The sequence below is a fragment of the Mustela erminea genome, chromosome 8 (genome assembly GCF_009829155.1).
Source record: "Mustela erminea isolate mMusErm1 chromosome 8, mMusErm1.Pri, whole genome shotgun sequence".
Lineage (NCBI taxonomy): Eukaryota > Metazoa > Chordata > Mammalia > Carnivora > Mustelidae > Mustela > Mustela erminea.
In genome coordinates, this window is record NC_045621.1 from 53400883 (window position 1) to 53424953 (window position 24071).

Here is a 24071-nt window from a genome sequence, read left to right on the forward strand (position 1 = left end):
GTTTCCTAAACTTCTCTTCTGAAACCTGCACTTCCTAGCAAAATTTTAAAAAGTGTTAAGATATTCTCAATTGATTCTGATAAATGCAGGTTGCCACACTCAACAATTCTAGTTGAGGAAAAATACTGTACTGAATTTTCTGGACAATTAGTTCAATTTCCCAGTTTCTTTTGCTAGAATAGATGTAGGCTGTCCGTTTGAAACTCAAATGTTGAATAAGTGACCTACCCTAAATCGATCTCCAATTCTATTTCATATTGCTTTTTGTCACCATTTTTTCCTGACCCAGAAAGAAGACAAAATTCTGTTCATTTACATAGTTTATTGTTGTAAACATTAAAATTGTCTTTCTCAAAGAAAGAATTTATCAGAAAAAAAAATCAGCGTCTCTAACTGTCATACACCATAGAAAAAAAGGCAGTGACTCATATCATGTGCCATACTGGAAATATACAAAGAAAAATACTACAGAATATGGCAATATTAAAATTCTTACTCAAACATAAAATAATATATTAACTGACAATTTTAGACATTAAAAAAAAAAAACAAAAAAAATTCAAAGTGCTCAGTAATTTCCAGGGAGTTATGTATATTATAAGCACTCTGGAAACAGTCAAAAGCTGCTGCATGCAAGTTTTGTTTAGCTTTAGACAACAAAATAATCAAGATATAAACTTTCTTTTATCAACATCAACGGTACATACAACACTTACAAACAAGGAATGTTGGACTGTGTTACAAACACTATGTGTCCCTTTTGTCAGGATTTTCTGATGTGTAATACTTGTGCCCACCTATTTTACAATTGAGAAAATGTTTAAGCTCAGATAACTACCAATCTTTATAAAATCTAACAGACTACATAGTGTCTGAAATACTATTTATATAATATAGACATTACTGAAATAGCAAGTGCCTATAACATTTTCAACCTAGACTCAACATGCTTGTCCCTTTTTTGTGTAGTTCTTTTTTTCTTTTTTCTTTTTTTTTTTTTTTGCAAACACACTTATCTTTTAGAATTTGTAATATGTATTCATAAATAGGCACAAAATAATTTAAAAAGCCAAACTGCATTGGATAAATTTACAAGCCTTTCCCTTCTTCAACTCATGCCACCCACGCAACATTTAGTTTTACTATATATTACAGCTTTCTTTACAGCAGAAAACTTTGAAGTCTTTTAAAGGGCAATACTTGTGGGTCCCCTTACAATGTGTGAGTGAATGTGTGCGTGTGTGTGTGTGTGTGTGTGTGTGTGTGTGTGTATGTATTACATTTGTCTTAACTGCAACAACCAAACATGGCCAAACATTTCCCCCATCATACATTAGGAATCTTTCTTCTGAACAATAAACTGATTTTTAAACTGATAATAAAAAGTTTATACCACTGTATTGTGTGCAGTCCATGTTCTAAATCCAGGATGCCCCGGAGCCAAAATGCCCTTTTAGGTTCTGCCTGCAGGTTAGGAAATAGCAACAGTTTTTGTTGTTTTGTTTTGTTTTGTTTTGTTTTGTTTCTTTAGGGATTAAGGGACTGGGATTTTTTGGAGGGAGTGGGGGCCGGCTAGAGCTGAGGCAGCTCATGGGGATATCTCTGCCTTGTGACTTCCCCCCTCTGGATAGTTTTAGGTTTCTTTCCAGTTCCTTTGAAGTGCATGGGAGAAGGTCTTAGAAAGGTAAAGTGTCCAGGAAAAGTTTGTCAATTATTGCTGGCGGTGGTACCAAGTCTTCTAGTTTCAGGTAGAAAATGCGCTGTAGCCCCTGTGTGCAAAGAGTACGGAGTTCTGGGAGCTTCCCCAATAGTTTGGACAAATAGTTGGGGCGGTTCAACCCCCCATTATTGAAAGTCACATGGTCTTTGAGACAATTTACAATCTTGTTTTGCAGTTCTTCCACTCTCTTGGGTTCCTTGAGCCCGTGTCTCTCTGCAGAAAACACAATCAGAAACAAAAGAGGAACACAGGAAAGCAGTTAGCTAGCTGGCAGGAGCAGGGAGGATCAGTGGCAAGGGAAAACCGGGACAAATCCTGCTGGGCAGTTTTGGAGACCTGCCCTGCAAGTGAGGTACTGACCTGTGACCATAGCCAGGGCAGCAATGCAGGAGAAGGCAGAAATGTCGATGTTCATATTCTGCAAGTTGGAGGAGAATTCAACAATGGAATCAATCCATTCCCCAAAGCCACGAACGCATTGCAACCTGTGCAAGACCACCCCATTGCAAAAGATGAGTTTACCCTCCACTGGGTTGGACCTGCAATTAATACCAAAGAGAGAGAGGGGAGAAAAAGAGAGAGAGAAAAGCTAAACAACTAATTACTTGAAGAGCAATAAATGAGGGATTTAAGAGGTAACTAATTACGGAAGAGTTAATAAAATGTAGACCAGTAGACCTTGAACGGGTTTAATTTCATAACCATCAAGAACGCCCCCTATCCCACTTCCATTCCATTCATCCAAGGCTTCTGGGCTCACTCCTTCCCTTCTCTTCCTTTTGTCTATTCTCTTTTCCTTCTTCTTTCCCTCTTTCATTTTCCTCTTCTGCCCCTCTCTCTTCTCCCCTTTTATTTCTCTTTTCCTCTTTCTTTCCCTTCTTGATTCCTCTCTTCCTCCTTTCCCAGCCTCCCTGGATTGCCTCCTCCATTACCTGTACGCTAATCGAAGCACAAACAGTTCTAAGAAAGCTGATTCAAAAAGCAGGTCTTGGTCGGCTTTGGGCAGGTCAGCGAAGCCTGGGATCTTCTCAGCCCAGCCCCTGATGATCTCCATGGAGCCAGTCAGGAGATCATAGAACTGCTGGATATGCTGGGTGTCATCTCCACTCATCTGATAGTCAGGGTTCGCCTGGAACTGGAATTTCATTTTAAAAAGCACTTAATGAGGTTCTCTAAAATATATAACCCGTGAAATTGCTAACCCCGCTTTCTAGTAGGGGAGCCGGGTTTTTATAACAATTAAACCTCTCTCTGACCAGTAAGGAAATTAGATGTTCCGGGGCAATTAATTCAATTAGGGATGGTGCTATGAGGTCGCTGCTTTAAATATGTAAATTACCATTTCCATACAGACTAAATACAGTGCCATCCAGCCCTGGGAAACGTTCACTCTTATCTCCACAAAACAATTGACACGTTAGTATTCATGCCAGTCCCAGAGTGGGTCTCGAGCAGAGACGCCCTTTGCAAATCTTAATAAAATGGCAGTGGCTTCTAGGTTTGCCCGACATACTTCTTCCAATTAAAGCCCACACATTTCTCACAGCTGGGGTAAAAAAGGAATCTGACCACCTGATTCCCAACACCATTGCCATTCCTTATACTTTTCTCTTTCCTTTCCTGACCCACAAGCAGGCATTCCCCACCCCGACAGTGCCACAGAGGATGAGGATTAAAGCATCTCTATGGAAGATTGGGGATAAAATCCAAGTGGGGGGCATTTTTGCACAGCCTCTGCTTTAGGCATTAGAGGCATTAGTGTGTGAGTATATGCGTGCACCATGGCAGTGAGAGAGAGGTCTCCCAGAGATGGGACCGCTGTGACCTGTCTTCTCTTCTTTTCTCTGTCTGTCCTCATGTCTACACTCCCAGTAATGTGGAATATTTGTCGCTCTGTCTGTCTCCTGTGGCTCTGCTCAGAGCTGTAAAGCCACAGCCTTGCTTGAGTCTGGGGCTTAGTGATGGGTGTGAGAAGGGGTCCTGCCCATCTGTTGGTTTGTCCACATGCTACCCGCCAGCTTCTTACCCTGGAATAGTCCAGGCTGGTCATAGCCGGGTTGGAGTCGACATGGGCCCTGACGAGGGCACTGATCAGACTCACCGGGGGCGAGGGGGGAGAGGGCTCCTGTGGGCTCTTCGGTTTCGAGGGCAAACGACCTCTCCGGCCTTTTAAACTGTCCGTGCGAACCACTGCGAAGGAATAAATGGGTTAGCGTCGCTCCCCCTAGCGGGACCCAGCTGTCGCCTGGGCCCCTCCCGGGGAAGGCCGCAGCCACCAGGCGCCAGGGCAGGCTGCACAGGGTCCCATTGCTTGTAAAGCCTTCACTGACAAGAAGCATTTAAAAAAAAAAAAAAAAAAAAGTGGGTTGTTTTATGTCATCTTCCAAATGGGTCGTAGAGTTGAAGGCAAGAAGGGCCCCGCTGTTTTCTCCAGGGCAGGATGGGCAAGCAGGCAGCCGCGCGGTCAGCAAGGCAGGAGGCAGATGAGGGGGAACCGGGAGACACCCCCCGACACACACACATCTTCCGGGCGCTGGGAAGTGGAAAATGCGACTGGGATAGAAGCCGCAGTTTCCCGCGGGCGCAGACGAGGTAATGGGCTACTTGTTCCGACCTACCTTCTTTGACCATCCCAACAGCCAGGCACTTTTGAAATCGGCAATACTGACAGCGATTCCGGCGCCGCTTGTCCACTGGGCAGTTTTTATTTGCTAAACACACGTATTTTGCGTTTTTTTGTACCGTGCGCTGCAAAAGGAGACAATATAGACCGATTTTTTTTTTCTTTTGAAAATCCAGCAACCCAGGGAATCCAGGAACAATTTCTGAACAGCTGGGATCTACACTCCTCCCCATAAACAAACACATACACACAACTCCTCTTTTATTTTTTTCCTTTTCCTTTTCTTTCTCTTTCTTTTCGTTTTCCTCCCCCAGGGCATTTAACAGGAGAAAATTGATAGCGTTAACATTTGAGCTAACCTTGCCGCTCCTTGCTGTGTTTTATATGCCAAGAGAAGGAGAAGGAGACGCTCAGTAAATACAAATCCGTGGGCATTCATATTATTTACATTCCTTGGAGACCTTCTCTATTTAAAATGATAAGATTATTCAATCAGGATGGCGAAATAAAGAGATCACTTAATTTGACCATAGGGAATTCTGTTCCACTTGGTTAGCTCAGACACGGTTCTCTGTCCTAACCAATTTCAATCTGAACAGAGAAGACAGCTCCTAGCACATGCAAATGACCCTCTTCCAACTCAGGCTTCTGCAACTTCGGGCTGGGGCCTGCCGGGGTGTCGGCTGCCTGCGAGGGGGATGCGACCCCTGCTCTCCGGGTCTAGCTAGTTCCCTTTCCCAAGCACCCAGAGGCCTCCGCCACAGGCCATGAACGGCTGCAGGAAAGCCTCCGCAGACCTCGGGAGTTGGACGACCTAGGACTGGGCTGCCTGCGTCCAGGAGGAGCGCGCACTCCGAGGCTCCCGGCACTAGGGGGCCCCTACCTGCCTCCTCCGGCCCCGTCCTCGCTCACCTTAAAGAAACCTTTGCAGCCCTCACAGGTGCGCACGCCATAGTGTTGGCAGGCCGCGTTGTCGCCACACACGGCGCACAATCCCTCGTTGGAGGGCGAGCCCCGCGACGGCGGCGAGGGCACCTGCGTGTCCAGCAGCTGCGATGCGTGGCCGATCTGCAGGCCTGGGAAGCCCATGGACGCAGGCTTTCGGATGGGGTTGGGCACAGCGAAGGTCTGCCCGTCCACCACGTGGTGGCTGCCTGCCTGCTCCGGGTTCATGGGGACGTGCAGGGGCCCGTCGAAACGCATCTGGCAGCTAGACACGGGGGTGCCGGGAGGCGATTGCTTAAATGAGAAGAGGGAGAGGCGGGAGACGGGCGTTTTCCTCTGCTCGATCATGTGCGTGGTGGCCACGTAGTTCTGATGGAAGTTGTGGAGAGAGCCTGGGTCGTCCCACATGGGGCTGTGCTGCACTTGGAAGCCCGGGGTGGTGGGCGTCGGGGGCGAGGAGGGCTTGTAGTAAACCGACCCGGAATGCGGCATCATCTCCTCGGACTGGGGGGGCAGGTGGCTGTGCTGCTGGTAGTTGTGCATCTGAATGTCTTCTACCTTAATGGAGGACTGCTGTCCGGACAGGGGCATTTGGTACAAGCAAGGTGGCTTGACGTCGTAGCCTGTGCTGTAGTTGTCCATAAAGGTACTGAAGCTGGGGAGAGAAGTGGTGGCAGTGATTTCAGTGTTGGTGAGGTCCATGCTAAACTTGACAAACTCTGGAGTTAAGAAATCGGAGCTGTATTCTCCCGAAGAGTGGTAACTGTAGCTCTGAGAAGCGGGGCTGGCTCCTTGAGGCGAGGACCCATACTGCGCCTGAACACAAGGCATGGCTGGAAATGAAACAGGGTAATATACACTCAGCCTGGTCAACTGAACACTTTCTCCCGGGCTCGGGTACACCTGGAGCTACACCGGCAGCCCGCAGCGGTCAGAGAGCATGTAGGGACGCGAGAGGAAGAGCGGAGAGCGAATGCTGCGGGGCAAAACCGTGCAGGGCATGGAAAGACTGGTCCAAGGAAGACCCAGAGCTGGAAAGCTTTTAAGGGTCTTTATTCCCGGATATTTCAAATGCCTCCCCCTTCACCCCATCACACCGACGGTTCTGCTCATATGAGCCGTTCCTCTGAAGCTCGGGTTCAGCAAGCTCATTCTAGAAATAAGGTTGAATTGCACATTGTGAATGTTGTTCCCGAAGATAATGGGCCAGGAAAACCTTAACTTACAGAGTTTGCTGAGGAAGATGGGATTGCCCTGTTTCTCGACGTTCGGGGAACTCGGAGGAGGGAAAAAAGAAATGAAGTTGCACTAACCTTCAGCCGAATTACAGGCGTTTTCGAGGAAATTAAAGGTGGACAGTGTCGTAATTCAACGAAGGACAAAGTTCCAAGATTTTTAGAAAAGCAATGGGGAGTCCAGCCTGTCGGATCTCCTCCCTGAAATACAGACACAGGAAGCTTCAGGGTGACTTTCCCGACAGATTCAGCTGGGCATCTGTAGGGTCACCAGGCAAGCCCTTCTGCGCCCTCCTTGATTGTTTCATTGGCAATTCTTGTGTAGCCCTTACCAAACTCAGCAGTTAAAATGAATGAGTAAAAGAGATGACTGTAAACAACACAAAATGCCACCCGTTGCACTGTGTAAATCCTTGCAGACAGAGAGTTCTGAAGGAGAGAAGGTACTTACTTAATACTTATGATGTAATAAATTGGACCCTAAGATGTAGGGGTGGGGGTGGGGATGGAAGTAGAGGTGGGGGTGGGAATGTAGTGTCATTTCCATTTTAGTTTCATTCAGACCCAAATAAGAAGAAACTAGAGTTTAATAAAATATAGCACTGGAAACTTCGCCTGAATTTTTCTGTGGCGGAAGTAGTTTTTCTTCCAGGAGGGGGTAAAGAAAGTAGAAGTCAAAAATATAATATGAGAAAAATAGTCTCTCCCTCCACCCCTACGTGTTACAGAATGCTAGCAAGGCCTGGGCAGACCTGAAGACAATCTGAATGGAAGCATCTGGATTTCCTAAGTGTCAAAAGACAGAACACTGGGATTGAAGATACAGGTGAATTGCCATTCATTTCTCCAGGAAACTTGTCTTTCAACATCTTTAACGGTCAAGGGGTGGGAAAAGAAGACCCTACTTTTCCAGGACCATCTTAGGTCAGTTGCAGAGGGAGGGAAACAGCTTATCTGGTACTGGCACCAAGGTTAGAAGCACTTCCCAACACTGGAAGCAGGACACCTCGCCTATACAGCCATCCACAATCTGCCTATTTGCCAGGGAAACGAGTGATTTTCAGATGTTGCCACTTGGAAGGCATTCTAGAGCATCGAGAATCTTATTACTAATGAAAAAGAAAGCCAAACATCCACTCCTTCTGTTCTCCTCCCCACTCCCCCATTATCTTGCTTCCTGGGGAGGAAGGTTAATCAGAAAAAATAGAAAGAAAGGAGACCCACGACACCCACAGCCTTTGAGAGCTATATGCCTGTGCTGGATATTAACCTCCTGGTAACTTAACAGCTTCATAACTGTACTCTTTACTCCCTTCTCTGTTTCTCTCTCTCTCTGACGTATTCACATACACAAGCACGGCATGTGTCAAAACCAGAAATTTCAGGCAACTTAGTAATAGGACACTCTACCAACACCAACACCAACACCACCCCTTATTCAATAATACCCAGGAAACACTGGCACACCGGCCAGCCGCGGTGACACAGTTCCCAAGCAACACATAAACTGAAGAACTTTCTCCCTGTCAGTTTGTGGGTAGCGTCCAGGCCTCTCGTATATACAGGACTTTGGAGTCTCCTTGTCCAATGGTCACAATCAGTTCCACTCTAAGAGCAAACTTTGGCCACATATCCCCCGGGCAAGTCCGCAGCTCCCCAGACTATGCAAGTCTCCCATCCACGTCCACCAATGAGGAGCCTGGAAGCCTTCTGGGAGCCAACTCCCCCCTAGTGCCAAAGCTGGAGTTCGGACAAATGACCGCCGAAGCCGCGCGCACCTATTCCCGGTCCTCCAGCCCCATCACACTCCGACCCTCTGGCGCCCACTTCGAGAAAACCTGTACTAACACATGTGGAAGGAAGAGACGTGCAAAAGACGAAAGAAGGATAAAGGAACTCGAGCTGCACGGGCTCTACCTACTCACTTAGGAGTTCTCCGCGTCTCTCTTCATTCATTCAACTCAGCCGAAGTGTAGTTTCCTCTGGGAGTCCTGGTAGCAGGGTCTGACAGGGGTGGGCGAGAGGGGCGAGGGTAACCAAGTCGCCAGGAGCGGGGAGGGAGCAGGAGAAGGCGGCCGGCTGGGCAGGGGAGCAGGACCGCGGAGTCGAGCGCGAGCCGCCGGGCGGACTGGCCCTGGCCGCCAATGTGCCTTTGTTTATGTGGCTCGCGCTGCCGCTGCCAACATGCACCTAAAGTCTCCGCGCGTCAGCGCGCGTCAGCGGCCCGCCGCCCAATCGCCGCGCCGCCGCGCTCCCCGGACTCCTGGCCGGCTCTCGCTTTGGTATATTTCCGACCTGACGTCACGAGCAGGGCCGATTTTAAGGTGGGAACCGTTCTGGGTTCACCTTGGTCGCCAGCTTGGGTTTTTTTTTTTTTCTTTCTTTCTTCTCTCTCTCTCTCTCTCTCTCTCTCTCTTTTTTTTCCGAAAGAGGTGTGACCTCTCCACACAGGTCCGCGCAGCCCGCAGCACCGCGACATCTCACCTCGCCTTCCCCTAAACCAAGAGCCACCGCTGCCGCCCGGCTGCTCACATGTGGGGGAGGGTGCAACAAAAGCCCCGGCGGAAGGGAACGCTGGTATGGGCCAGGTAGCCGGCACCTGGACTAGTGAGGGATGGGGTGTGCCTGGCAGTGTTCTAACCTCATCCACTCACAAATGTCTCCCCCATTAGCGGAAGCGCGGACAGATGTCCCAAGACCCGAGAAGCTCAAAGGCCTCAGGCAGTTAGGGTGGGATTTCCCTAGCCCGATGCATACCCCTTTCTCCCTTTTCCTGTCCAGGGCCGCCTCCTTTGGCGCTAGCATTCTCTCTCTCTCTGTCTCCCCTTCCCTCTTCACACACACACACGCGCGCGCGCGCGCGCGCACACACACACACACACACACACACACAGTCCAAGGTGGAAGGGACTGGGAAGGGCCTATTCTCCATGTTCCCTTCTTCCCTTGCAGTGCCCACGTGCAAGGGAATACGTGGTGCGTGGAAAGGGGAAGAGAGGGGGGACAGGTAGACAGTGACCCAACCCTTTAGGGATCCCGAAAGTCAGAGTGAGGCATCGCCCACTTTCCTATCGCAGACAATACAGCCAAGCAGTGGGCAACAGGTGCGCCTTCAACAGAAAGGTGCTCTAACCTCACCTTGGGCCAACTCTTATACTTTCGACACTCCTCAGTGCCCACCAACTCATACCCTAACACGAGCTGTAGAGAAATAACTCAACCTTCCTCTGAAGCACAAGGGCTCTCAAACCTCAGTCTCAGAGCCAAGAGGGAAAGACAAAACAAGGGGAGAGGGCGGGGTGGGGTATCTCCGCAAGCGTAAGTTGTGTGCCCAGCCCTTCCAGGAGAGGGACCCGGAGCACTGTGGTAGCTCGCCGCACCCCCCGCGGCCGCCACAGTCGCCGCTGACTCCACTTTGCACGCCTGTCCACCCGCCCGGCTGAGGGCGTGAGGAGCTTTCTAGCAAAGGAGACGCCGCTTCTACAGAAAGCGGGCTCCCTTCGCTTTCCTCCGGCCTCTCAGGGCCTCTCCCAGGGGGCTGGAAGAGGCTGGGACGAGGGGAGGGAGGGTTCCCCCTCTCTGGCCGCGAAGAGTTCCAACCGCCCCACCTCCCTCGGCGTGGCTCGCTTCCAGACTGCAGGAGCCCCTTGGCGACTCCCCACTCCCCGCCCCCAATCCTGGTGTTCTCTGGATGGGCCAAACGCGCCGCGGAACTATCCGCGTTCTGAAGCCGCTCAGCTCAATCTGCACCCCCTGCCTTTGCTCGCTCCCCAGCGGCTGGAGAGGCGTAGCCATCAGGTGTCCCGGGAAGTCTCGGGCTCCTCTGCGCCGCAGCCTCTGGAAAACCTGCGTGACCACCTTAAGTTTCCCCCAGATGTTGCGGCTGCCGCTGCCGCCGCCGCCGCCTCTGCGGCTCAGCGGTGCCCCAGCGGCCCGGAGTACAAATAAAACCAGGAAGTGTGTGTGAGTGTGTGTGTGTGTGTGTGTGTGTGTGTGTGTGTGTGTGTGTGTGTTGTGTGTAGGGGGGGCTGTTGTGGCGAGTGAGGGTGTGTGAGTAGGGGGAAGAGGGGAGGAGGGCGAAGAGTAGCCTATTAGCATGAGCTCAGTAGCGTCAGCGCCCCGTGGGCAGGAACGATTCCACGCGAACGAAAGGGAAAAAGTGAGAGTTTGGAGAGCAGGGGAGAAGGAAAGGGGTGGGGGTGGCGGTGACGCAGGGGCGCAGGCATTGACGCACCCGCGGGGCTGGGCCCAAAATAGCAGCGGCTCTAGCTCGGTGGCGCCCTCCCGGGTTCCCTTCCCCTTCCGCGAGGGAGCAGGGCTCTGCCAGGAGGAGCTTTCCTTGATCCCAGCGGTGGGCCAGGCTCCCGGCAGCTATTTTCAGGCAGTCGGAAACTCAGGCGCAGCCACGCTGGGGTGGCGGTTATTATTTTTTAATATACTCCTAGGGAAGCGGGGGCCAGGAGAACTTTAAGGTTGTAACTATCACCCTCCCTACACAAATACGCACAAGTGAGTGGATACATTCCCTGCACAAGTTCCTCCTCCCGTAGGGCCCTTAAAAACACTTGGCTTTAGCCTGGGTTGAGTCTGCGGACAACTGGAGAATTCTCTCTTCGAGAGTGGAGAGTGTTCTGGAGCTCTTAAAGTGAGCTCTGAAGGAGACAAACACTGTAGTGCGGTGCGTTATTCTACAACAGCAACCTGTGGAGTCGGGCTTAACAGAGCCCTTACCCGAGTCTTACTGCACCCAAGACTGAGAGGCAGTTTTCACAGCAGCTATTATAATTATTAGTAAGTGGAAATGGAGACATTAGGTATAACATTAACAACAGAGAAAAGGTGAACTTTTCCCCCTTGCATCCTATAACCTGTATGAGTTCTCTCTTTTCTTCAAATTCCTATTCTAGCTCCTGGGGAGTGTTACTTCTTACGAAGACACACTGGATGAAAGACTGATAAACTCATTTAAATCGATTACTGGATAAGCTGCTTCTTGTGTTAGCATTTTTGGTAGGGCTCAGATGTGCTCGGGGTGGAAAGGACGCAACATAGGCACCAGAAAGTGGAAGAAAGGACCCTGCTCAGAACTCCAGACTCCTGTGTCCCCATCAGATTGTGATAGAACGAATCTCAATGGAACCGCCAATGTCTGTAATTGACTGATGCTGTCAGTAGGGGGCCTGACTCCACAACGTTCAGGAAGATCACACACACACACACACACACACACACGTACCAGCTAGCTATTTACTACTTAGGCCAAACCCTAGGAGAGCAAGCTGGAGGCCCAAATATTCATACTGTGCTGGAATTCATAAATAACTACAAGTCTTCTATACTTTTTCTATTTTTCTTTAAAGGGGAAACAGTTTAACACATGGAATTAGGTTCACAACAGATTTTTTTTCCTCCTTCCCATGATTAACTCACTGTTAGGTCACAGGGGGAAAAAACCAAAATAGTAATGAAATCTCTCATTTTATCACCAAGTAGCTCAAATTGGCATATAGTTTGGAAAAATGAAAGCATGTTTGAAAATCCTATGATTACATGTTTAAATAAATTATAGTTTAGAAGAGGATTCCTGTGGGTGTATTTGCTAGTACATAAGAGAATGCTTTTGTGCACAGAGGTTTAATTACACATATAATGGAATCAAAATGTAGAACTGAACAACCTTTTAGAAAATGTTAAAATGATGCTATAGGCTACAAGAAACTGACTTGTATATGCATTTATATGACTAGAACCTTTCAAGATTTTTTGAGAAACATAGATTCCTAAATATAAACTACTTTATAACTCAATTAAAATGACAATTCTAGTTTTTTTCAAGGCCCAGATCCAGATACAACTTTAATTACTGCCATGTATTAATGTGTAAAGTTATCCCCAATGAAGTTCTATTTTCTTAAGAAGCTAAAATAAATAGGAGTAAAAATTGGTCTTATACATAAAGAGCTCCTTCTTTTGAAAACTAAATTAAGTGACAAAAAATTAATTCTTTCAATATATACCATTAGATGACCTCATAAAAGCATTTAGAAAAGTCGTGTTACTACATTATCTTTTATGATATTAACCAATATTAAGCAGAATGTGACACATATGTAAAAAATATTTTTATAAAAAATCAATATAAATAATACACTCACATCTAAACCAAAGTATTTTATTTTATGCATGGCTAGACAGATTATACTTAATAAAATTGAGCTTTTGGTATAATTTAGAAAGCAAACATGGATGTAATCCCATAGGATTTTCTATCTTAATGCATGGGAAAGGGGTCTTTGGGGATTTCTTTCAGGATTCTCCCAAAATGAACTCAGAGTAGCCCTTCCAGTTCAGATATAGTGCACAGACATAACTGTTTTATTGCAAGAGCTGAAGAAACTCTAAGATATTTCATAACAAAATTACTTAATGGAAACTATCTTAAACATTAAAATGAGATATATGTTTTAAGTTATATTTGGACAAATTTACATTCGTGGCATTTGTTGCTATTCAGCAGGAAATTTTACATTAGTGATAGAAGAGAGAAATTTTCACTTTGAAATAAAAACTCAGTTGTGGAACTACAAAATCAGCTTTTAATACTGAAGGTTTTTTTTTTTTCCTTTCTGCGATTTGATTTGCATTAATAGGATATTAATTGATGAATCATTTGTTCCTTTCCTATAGGATGTTTACAAAACAAGTCAATTGCTTACCTGATATTCACATTTTGGGTAGTTGTGATTTTTTCCTCAGTTTTATTCAGCCCATTATTTTTTTTTTAACCAAAAAACACTAAACGCAAAATTATTTCTGACTTCAATTCAGAACTCAGTTCTAGAAATGTGTAAAGATGTGCAGAAGAAAACAGCACTCTTTTTTTCTAGAAGCATCTACTTGCAAATTAAAATTATAAAATTGAACATATGGTAAAGCCTCATGCCACTCAAAAAGTATTTTGCATAATAAAAATCCTTCATCTTTTAAGCTCTAATGCTTGACTCTCAGTAACCATCTCCTAAACATTAGCTTTTAAAGTAACCTACTATTTTCTTCCTGTGTGTGTGGTAAAATACACATAACATAAAATTCATCATCTTAACCATTTTTAAGTGTACTGTTCAGTGATGGTAGATACATTCACATTGTTGTGTACCTATCACCACTATCCATCTCCATCTCTTCATCTTCTAAAATTGAAACCCTATACCCATTAAACAATAACTGTCCATTCTCCCTTTCTCCCAGTCTCTAGCAACCACTAATATTTTCTATGTAAGAATTCTTTTTGATCAAGCAGGTAAGGGTAACTTTGCTTTTCGATTTCATTGCTAATTTCAGTAAACATGTGGGTGATTAAATTGTACGAAGTCCTAGAAGACTTTTTAAAGATTCTGAAAATAAGTTGCTATATGTGAAGGACAAGGACACTTGAAATTCTAAAAGTAGCTAATAACATTAGTAACTAATACAGTATTACATAGCATTTTAAGTAGATAAAATACATACACTTGGCAATAGTTCTTGTATTCATATCATAGCTGTGAGTTTTTGTTCTACCTTTAATGATAAAATAACCACTTCTGATTTTTTCCTCAGCCTAACTGGGGGATAGGAACCTCTCGATTTAATAAAAAATGAAGATCCTGTACGGATATATTACGACAAAGATATATATGCCCTTTTCCTCATCATAATTCTGCAATTATCAAGCCTACAATTTTAACACTACAAAAGTAACTTATAGCAAGGACCCTTATAGTGATAAGTAATAAATCTAATTACCATATCCTTTGAATAGATGTAATATAAATTTCATTGCTCACTTAAAAGTTCTAAAGTTAACAGCATAAACTTGAAGTTGAGTAATTAAGTAATCCTTATATAGACACTTATTAAAGTATTTATACATATTATCTTAAATCTACATCTATCATTTTGCCAATTAAAATTAGGACTTTAATTGCAATTAAGTAATTTAATTGCCAATTGAACAGCAAAATTGCTAAGTGACTAATTTTAATGCCTATTTTAATTACCAATCATGACTGGGGAGGGAGCTAATCAAGTTACATCAAGCAGTACCAGAGTAATGATGTGAAGAAAAAAAAAAAATAGTAGAACAAACATTCAAGTCTACATGCTTTAAAAAAAGAAACATAAATTAAATAAATGCAAACACAATCTTATAAATGTATAAAAATACTGTATTTCAATATCTGAATACAGAACATGAAAGAGAACAAGATTAATTAAAGAAGTCCCTGTCAATCTTCAGTCAAAGTAAGGAAAACCAAGTCAAATTTTTATGTGGTATTTACATGGCACTCACACTAACCCAGATAAAAACAAAGCTGCATATAGCCGAGAATAAAAGACTGTTTCTTGCTTGGCTGGTTAAATATTTACAGATTGACAGTTTTTAAAGAATTCTTTAAAAATGAAACGCGATAAAAGAGAGAAACAAGTTTCCAATGCAGCGATGTAGATTTTAAATTTGAAAAGCAAACAGGGCCAGTGCACTGGGCCCATATACTCTTTCTGGATGGCTCTCCTCCCCACCCCCACTCACTTGAATGCAGAGTTCTATTAGAGGCCTAATGTCTATCCATAACTTGTCCCATGTTACCATGAGAAACACACAAATCCTCCCTATCCTACATATTCTAAAATACGTTCATGAGTAAAAAAATAAGAAAGCAGCTAGGATTATATCAAATTAAAATTACATAGAGCATGGAGAATATACCCTGTCCTAAGAGTATTTCTTCATTTTCAGTTAAAATAAACGTGCCAGCCCAAGATAAAGGCTGTAAACCAGCAGGCAACCAGAAACAGTGGTGAAGATCTCGGCAATACAAACACATTTTCAAAAGTTTTCATTTCCAAACTAATTCTCAGATTAGCAATACGGAAGGGCACTATTTAAAGAGGGAGGTGAAGTTGAGAGTTCAAAAAATAGAAAGTGATTCCCTGGTACACATTAACAATGCTAGTACTTTCCAGCTATAGGGATCCCCCTGGCAGCCAGCCACCTCGTTTAGAGTAACAATGGACATCCATCAAATCTTCGTTTAAAATAAAAGTCATGATGCAAGATACACATCTTGTTTTTATTACTGTGTATGCATACCCAAAATATACATCGTTCATGTCTACAAAAGGGCCTAAAATCATTCGTGAACTCCATGTAATGTTGTAACTTGAGAAAAAGCAAATAGTGCTGCTTAGGGTTTTATTTACTAATGGACTTGAATTCTGAAATGAAGCACAGCAGGACTTTCAGCCTGGCTTTTGAAGGTGGAACACGTTAATAATCATGGGGCCTAACAAAAGGCCGCAATAGCTGCTCACGACAAGAACAGCTTTATAAGGCGAGTTCTGTGTAGCTGATTAAAGGACACACTCACTGCCTATTCAGAAGTCATGGAGATGGAATCATTATTGACAAGCTTACTTCTGATCAGGGTTAAAACACACTGAGTACTGGTGAGAGAAAAACTTAGCCATTAAAAGATTACCAAAAACAGCCCCCAGCAACCGTTGCCATAAGTCAGATATATATCTTATTGTGTTCTGTATAAGATTTTCTGCTATAAAAATACAGAGACGTCTTATATTGTTTGATAATAATTACCAACATACTGCACTAACTCAAATACTAAGTAACACATCATCATCCATTTCAAAAAGTAAGAAGAAAAGGAGAAATATTATCTTGTCATTTCAAAAGGATTCAGAAAGGACATGAGGTACAGATAAACTTCCAGAATGTTAACTTTCTGAAACGTGACGTGACTGAAAATATGTACTTGTTTAGATCGCTTAGGTCTATTTTGTGTTTTGTTAGTCTATCAATTCACATGAATTAATGTGGTTTACACACTGTCAGAAGCAAAATCTTTTAAAAGATAGTACATTTGTTGCTTTCAGATATCACTTAATAGGTAAAAGTTAAAAAAAATGTTTCACAAGTTATTTATTTTCTTTGTACCCTTATTTCTTGTTTTCTAGGATTGCCTCTCTGCTTTAGTGGAAGAAAATGGAGGGTTACACTAAGAGACAACCATGTTTATAACCTGAAATTAGAGACAATCAACCATTTTATTAGTCACTGGAATATTTAAAATAAGACCTGTGAAATATTACAGAAACATTCCACTAGGATCTAAACAGCGACTTCAGTATGCTGTCACTGGCATGTTGGTGGGAGAAAAACAAACGACCAGTACTACCCATGGATGATCCAAGTACACACAGAGTATATGTGTATGGGGAGGGGGGTTGTGTATAGAATTGTTCGGCTTCTTAAATTTCTTATATTTCATGTTTCCGAGGACTGTTTCCTGTAAGATATTTTCTTATGTTTAAGAATAAAGATTATTTTCTAAAAAAAAGAATTTTAAATAGTTAATTAATAGGTTGAGGAGTTACATAGAAACAACTCACAGAACACACATTTCTTGTAGTTCTTTAATTTTCTGGATTCCAAAAGTATGGTGTTCCTAAACATTACTAATTAAGTAACTAGCATTGGAAATCCTCTTTTCCATTTCTCCATATTCTCATCAATTAGTATTTGGTTGGCTGGCAATTTCTAAGACAACAGTTTTGCCAAACTTTATAAACTTTGTATCCTTCAGAAGAGGGAGGGGGGAGGAGGAAGACAATACAGAAACCCTCTTTTACAGCCAGAATGATTTGACAAGGCCCCTCAAACCACAGATAGATGTTATAGAATTTGAAATGTAGCTCTGCAGCTGAGTTTATACCACAGAAACTGTGAGATGCTATCTCCCTGTTGTTATAACGTATCAGGTCAAGGGATATAAATTGTACCAGGTAATTCATTTTGCCGTTCGGAGAGTCATTAAGTTCCTCCCAGAATATATGTGATTGATATCCCTGGAGGTGAAAGGCTAAAGGAACCATATGGCAACATGTTGCATTCCGTATGCTATCTGCCCATCCGTGCTTAAGCTGCCATTAGCAACATCTGTACCTTACGGAAATCCAGCTGCGCCGACGACGGCTGACGGAATTGTACTTGGGGGGGAAATCTAGCTTAGCGCCATTAACTTGAGACTTAGAGTCTATCTACCAGGACGGATGGAAGCTTTCACAATTACACGAGACAACACAAATGCTTTATTAAAGTTTAATTTTGAACTCCCAATTAGCGAAACTGCATTACAAATCGATTGCAATTTCCTAGAAGGCACAGCAAGTTCTCTGCCTGCCTGCCACGTGCGAGAGGCTCCAGAGCAAGCTTTCCAGCTCCCGGCAGCTGAGAGGGGCTGGTTCAGAGCCGGTCTCCGCAGCCCAGGAAGTCCCTAAAATCCCCACCAGCCCCTCCTTCCGCAGGGTGGGGGCGTACCGGGCTAGAACCCGCAGGGAGGGGCGGGGGGAGTCCTCTATTATCTTGGTCTCTCGGGAGGAGCCTCATCTAGTCAGTCACGCAGAAGTTTCTCTTTCGCTCTTGGCGTTACACCCCAGATCGGCTTCGTGCGCGCGGGCCAGCGGGGCGGAGAAGCCGGGAGACCCGAACCCCGGCAGGGCTGCCCGGCGCTCGCACCCACCCCTGCTCCCCTCCCCCCTCCCCCCACCCAAACAAAGCCCCGCTCCAGGTCCAGGATACGTTACCTGCCCGGCGCTCCCGGCCCCTCGGTCACCGCATCCCCTGCTGGCGCGCCTTGTGCGGGTCCCGCTCCCCGGGACGCACAAAGTGGCCGCCCCCGGCCGGCTAAATCCCCCTCTCCCGTCATGTTGGGGGGAGAGGGGGAGACGGGGGAAGTGGAAGCGGGGAGGCTGGGCCCAGGGAAACTTACTGGTAAAATTAAAAAAAAAAAAAAAAAAAAAAAAGGTAGAAGCCGCTGGTTTCGGGGGGTGGAGGGGGGTGTCCCGGCCAGGGGCAAGAAGAGGCCGGTTACCTTTCGGAGGGTCGAGGGCGGGAGGGAGGGGGGGTCAGGGAGCGGCCGCCCGCCCCCCTCCCCCGACCCCCAGCGGCGGCGGCAGCTGCACACACAGAAGCCCATTGTCACCGGCGCCCGGCGCGCAGCCCCGCGGACTCGGCCCCGCGGCCAAGCGCGTCAGCGGCCCCGTCAGCCGGGCCGGGCTCCGTGACGCGAGCGCAGCCAGCTCTATAAATAACCCGCCGCCGGGCGGCTCGGGCGGCTTTCCAGTGACGCCGGGGCAAGGCGCGGGAGGAGGAGGGCGAGAGGAAACAATAAAGCCGCCCGCCCGCCTCCCCGGCCTCCCTCCGCCCTCCCCCCGCCGCCCCGGGCCCTTCCCGCCGCGCTCGGCTTTCCCCGCCCCGGCCCGCCCTGTTCTGAGCGCGGCTCGCGGGTGGGAAGGGCCGAGGGAGCCCAGCCCACGAGTGTAGTAAAGGGCTCGCTGTGTTACTTACTCCCGGCTCGAGTTCTGCCTCTGGAGGCTTTCTCGGCTCTCCCACACCCGCTCTAGGACAGGTAGGGTGTGTTTGTGGTGGCAGATCCTCAGTTCAAAACCAGACAAAAACCTTCCATCTTAAGTGTTCGGATGGAGCATATTTTAAAGTATATGCGCGTGTTCCCATCTCCTGGAGTTCCGCCTACATCCCTCTCTCTATATAGATCATATCCTTCCTTTCTTCAGACTCCACCACGATTATTTATTTAGGTTTTTGTGGAGCCAGGGCCATATTACTGTTTGAATTTGAGAAGTTGTATATAGGGTGCCCGGTAAGAAACAGCGTGCGCCTGGCTTTCCGGACCCCTGTTCTCAGTCTCAGAGCACTTTGCAAATCTTTTTGGCCTTTGGCCTTGAACGTAGCACCAGGCCTTGCACAGAGCACATTTGAATTTTCCAAAACTCTGCCATCCTTCAACGTTTTGGAGTTTCATCAGGGCTTACACTTAAAAGAGGGCTTTCTCGATAGGTAACTTTTTTGTGGAGACATCCTGTTCACGCTTTCCTACTTAGGCCGGTTTTCCTATACCCCAACCCTCCTCCTACCCACTAAGATGTTCATATATAACTGGAGGTAGTCTGTTTTCTTGTAACCATCGATTAATGGACCAGTGAGACAATTTCTCCTCCTGAGCAAAATGTCTCAGATATATGAACTCCCAAATTTCCTGGGATGCCGATATATAATTTACAGATGGAAAAGGTTTTTAAGGGATCCAGGCCTAGAGAGAGTGTTAAAAGGGTGAGGAAATGTTTGTTGATTCACAATCAAGACAAAATGTGGTAGTGAAGGGTGCACTCTGCGGGAATTTGGAAGACTAGGAAATACGGGTTTTAATTAAGTCCTGTTTGTGCCACCTTGCAGAAATTACAGCCTCGCACTCTGCCTCAGTTTCCTTGTCTTCAAATGGAGAAAGCATGGCTTCTAAGCTTCTTTCAACACTAAATTCTGGGATAATAAAGGACAAAATTGTTTTCAGATACCTAAAGTTATGAATATGAATAGCTGTGTCTCATGGGAAAAGTATAACCAAATATATAATAATTTGGTCTGACAATTTTTTACTTTGTACATTTCAAAAAGAAAATATGTTAGGGCCCCTTCAGAAAAAAAATGAATTCAACTATATCATTAAAACTATATTAGGAAGAAATAATAGTTGTCACTCTATCCTTCACTTACATGATAACAGACATAATTTCAGTCTGATGTCTTAGGATTTTTCCAACACCATGTTCTCTCACACAAGTGAATGAATTATGAGTAGCAAAATGTACTAGGATCACTTTCCTCCAATTTTGCCCCCAAATCTAGCTTATATAGTTTTTAGGAAGAGGTTTCCAGTTGAAAGACAGGGAATTGTTTATCAGTGGGTGGTGTCTAAGAGAAAGGCAGAGTCTGCTTCTGATTGACCCTCATCATTGTCAGAATCTGCTTTAATCTTCTATCTCCAGGTTGGTGAAGACAGGAAACATAAAAAAGGCAGAAACAAGTTTAGAGCCAAAACATTTGCTTCACGTAGATACCACCGAAGTGTGATCACAACTAAAAGTTAACCAGTATTTTCCCGGTTCCAAAAGCACATCTGTCTCTCTTTCCCATAAAATGTTTCAAATCTCTACTTTAATTTCATTTTAAAGTTCTTTCTTCTGCAGCTTACAAAAAGATATTTTTCTTTCACTACTACTTTCCTGAAACTTCCAGCTTCTCACATAGTTTTAAATTAAAACTCTTTTGCTTCCTTCTTATCCTTTTTTAATGTGATAAATTCCATCCTCCATTATCCTTATCCTTAAAAATTTAACAGGATGAGAATTAGGTTACAACTGAAACATGTCCAAATTTTATGAGGTGGAGAGGTATGGGAGCTTAGCCCTGGAACCCAGGAGAAATACAGTGAAACAACCAGTTTCCTTAAAACAAAAGGAAAAACAAAAGGAAAAAACTCAAAACAACCATGTTGAAATTTGTGAAATAGGAGGCTGAAAATGTGAAAAATCTTTCATTGGATCTCCTTGATAGCATAAAGCTTGTTACAATTTTTTAAACATAGCAGATGTCTTAGAATATGGACATTTCTCAATATTTCTGACGTTTCTGTCTACCTGAGGTTAAATCCTTTTAAAAGACTCCTCACAGTAACAGTATTGAAGAACTTATTAAAGAAACTACTGTGCACTCTTGCCTTATTACTCAGTTAATCCTGCTCTCTATTTAGAGAGCAGTGCCAGCCAGGTTGAGGCTTCAAAGGAATGAGCACAAATATTTGCCATATCCTATGCAGTATAGTTTTGGTGATAGAATTCATTTCAGAAAATATCATTGAAGTTATAGTATAAGCAAATCTCAGCAACTTTCAAATGGATAAATAGAAGGTTAGCAAGAAAAGTGATGAGGGATTCTCAGTATCAGGAAAGAAACAACCAAGGTTATAGACCTGGGAGTTTTCTGCATTTAAAAGACCAAGAAATCATGGCAGGCAGTGTTCTTATAAAATTTAAAAAACAAAAACAAAACAAAAGCCACCCAAAACTTGAGCAAAATTAACAGGAATCCCAACATAGCTCAATATACGCACATACAGACATAACCAGCCCTTCCGATAAGGTTGTCCTGATTTTATTTTTCATTTTCCTACACAGAGGAAGGGGGGAGGGGCAGAGAGAGAGGGAGAGAGAGAAGCTTAAGCAGGCTCCACACTGAGCATGGAGCAGGGCTCTGTCGCACAACCCTGAGATAATGACCTGAGGTGAAATCGAGAGTCAGATGCTTAACCAAGTGAGCCACCTAAGTGCTCAGGTTGTCCTGATTTTAATGGTTCTGCCCAGAGTGCACAGACTTTGGTAACTCATTGATGGGGATCCCTTGCAAACAACATTTTTCTGCCAGTATAAATTACAACAACAAACCAGGATTTGTGGACAGTGAATTTTAACAAATTCCTTGTGAGGGGTCAGGGTCCTTGGCCTTATTGCCCTTTGATTCCTTCCTGGGTTTTTTCCCCTTTCTCTGGACTTTCACACAGGGAGGCTGATATAACCAGCTGTGGTTTCCCTTCCTTTTTTAGGAACTGCCTGCCAGCTGGGTGTAACCAATGGAAAGCAAGAGCAGGAGAATGTCCTACCCCGCTCCCCAAACTCTAATTCCTGCCAAATGCCTCAGGACCTCTAACTCTGGACTGCAGTAACATTGCCTTTTCCTTTTATTCCCCCAACATTGGGGTTGGAGTCACTTCATCCTGTCTTCTTTTTTTGTTTCTCAGCCCTTCTGTCACCTGTTTTACTAATTCCTTGAATTAAATTTTCCCTGTGTTGAATACTTAAAGCAGTTCCCGTTTTCCAGGTTGGAGCCTGACTCCGTACATCCTACTGAAGGGCACTATTAGCTGATACACATGGAAAATCAATTGCTCCTTGATTTTTTTTTTTTTTTTGCTAAAAATGTTTTTATTTGTTTGTTTATTTATTATTATTATTATTATTATTTTTAATTGAGAAGAGAGAACAGGAGTGGGGATGGGGAGAGGCAGAGGGAGAGGGAGAAGCAGACTCCCTACTGAGCAGGGGGTCTGATATGGGGCTGGGTTCCAGGAGCCTGGATCATGAGCTAAGCTGAAAGCGGACACTTAACCGACTGAGCCACCCAGGCGCCCCTAGGAATTATTTTTTTTATTGTGCTATATAGAAGGACTCATAAAGCGTTCAGTCCTCAGGAAAAAATCTTAAAAATTTCTTATAATTTTGTTTTTAAAATTTTTTACTGTTCATTACCCAGAACTTCTTCATTAGCTGAGCCTGATACATAAACTCCATGCTAAAAAGAAGAGTAGCATTTAAAATCTGTCAAGGTTTAATTTACATCACACAACGTCTATAAAACCCACTAATTCACCAGCTTATTTGTTAGGGGTTTCTCTGTCCCCTTGTATCTTAGAGAGAGAGAGAGAAAAGAAAAAGAGAAAGAAAAAAACTTTCTGTATTATTGATTTGAAATATCATGCATGTGGATCCTTGGGATGATATTTCAAGATCTAAATTACCTCTATATTTTTTTCCTCCCTCTATTTTCTGCTCCTGCTTCTCCCCTCCCTCACCACCCCTGTAAGTAGATCTCCTTCTGGGTGTTCATTGTTCATAGCCAGGATGAGGCAAAATGAAGGGCAAACAAAAATGATCTGTAAGTATTTTTGGCTTTCTTTTATAAAATCTGAAATTTCAAGGGGGAAAAAAAAAATCCAGGACTCTGCCTAAGTATCTTGAAAAAGCTTCAAAAAGAAAAGGATTTCCTTGAAACTGGAAGAAGGATTTTCCTGGGCACATACAAGAGGAGAGAGAAACAGAGAGTGATCAGCATTTCCTGAGAAGAAACACGGAGCTGGGAGCCGGTACTGCAGGATTTGCCCAAAAAGAGAGCCAGGAGTTGGCAGAGGAGTCTATGAGGTCATGCCTCTAGCATTCAGGTGTATCATGGGAGATGAATCATTGCACAAATGCCCCCTGGACCTCACTCATCTGTCCCAGGAATTATACTGGTTCTTCTTTCCATTGATCATTAACACCTAGGTGGCCACAGTGAGTATAGGAGCCACCAGGAAACATCTCTCTCTTTTTCTGTTCTCTGCACTTCAACATGGAGAGATGTAAACTGCCACCACACATCAAGATTCTGCTGGAAGATAGAGCCAACACAGACAAAGTGGATCCAAGAGATGGAGAAGGAGAAATTGGGTGCTGAAGACATTTGAGCCTGGATCAAGCTATTCTTGGAGCTAAACCTATCATCAGATTCTCAAGTTATGTGAGTAAATCAGTTCTCATTTAGCCAAAGTCAGTTAGGATTGAATTTTCTGTCAACTGCATTGGAAAGAGTTGTAACTGATACACTTGCCCTAATATCCTTTCAAGGCCTTAGTGCTGGGACATAGTACAGAACTTACCCGATGACTAATAGTGGCTCCATGCCATATGATACCAATTTATTCTACTACTTCTATTGGGCAGGGCAAGGGGGGACTTTTCATTATCAATAGGAAGTGGCATGTCAGAATCAAGTGGGAGTGCCCATTGTTGGCTGAATTTCCAGGAAGGATGAAACTCTTCT

General features: G+C 44.6%; 2 protein-coding genes across 8 annotated transcripts; one reads left to right on the forward strand and one right to left on the reverse strand.

The window, feature by feature from the left end:
- Positions 1 to 979: 979 nt before the first annotated feature.
- NR4A2 (nuclear receptor subfamily 4 group A member 2) lies at positions 980 to 18257 on the reverse strand. Of its 7 annotated transcripts, none has more exons than XM_032355621.1 (8): positions 18167 to 18257; positions 6602 to 6724; positions 5256 to 6104; positions 4339 to 4468; positions 3747 to 3910; positions 2653 to 2855; positions 2081 to 2259; positions 980 to 1933 (listed from the first exon to the last, which is right to left on the reverse strand). In XM_032355621.1, the coding sequence occupies exons 3-8, from the start codon at positions 5988 to 5990 to the stop codon at positions 1677 to 1679; spliced, it is 1668 nt and encodes a 555-aa protein (XP_032211512.1). In that variant the 5' UTR covers positions 5991 to 6104; positions 6602 to 6724; positions 18167 to 18257; the 3' UTR covers positions 980 to 1676. The 7 variants fall into 7 exon arrangements, 6 of the variants coding, with proteins under 6 accessions (XP_032211512.1, XP_032211513.1, XP_032211511.1 ...); XM_032355622.1 differs by lacking the exon at positions 18167 to 18257 and adding an exon at positions 8449 to 8801 and having other exon boundaries at positions 5256 to 5943; XM_032355620.1 differs by lacking the exon at positions 18167 to 18257 and adding an exon at positions 8449 to 8801 and having other exon boundaries at positions 3822 to 3910; positions 5256 to 6121.
- Positions 17456 to 22092, forward strand: LOC116597062 (basic proline-rich protein-like). Its single transcript, XM_032354328.1, has 3 exons — positions 17456 to 17566; positions 17739 to 18990; positions 22039 to 22092. Exons 1-2 carry the CDS (start codon positions 17456 to 17458, stop codon positions 18903 to 18905), a joined length of 1278 nt encoding a protein of 425 aa, XP_032210219.1. The 3' UTR covers positions 18906 to 18990; positions 22039 to 22092.
- Positions 22093 to 24071: the final 1979 nt, after the last annotated feature.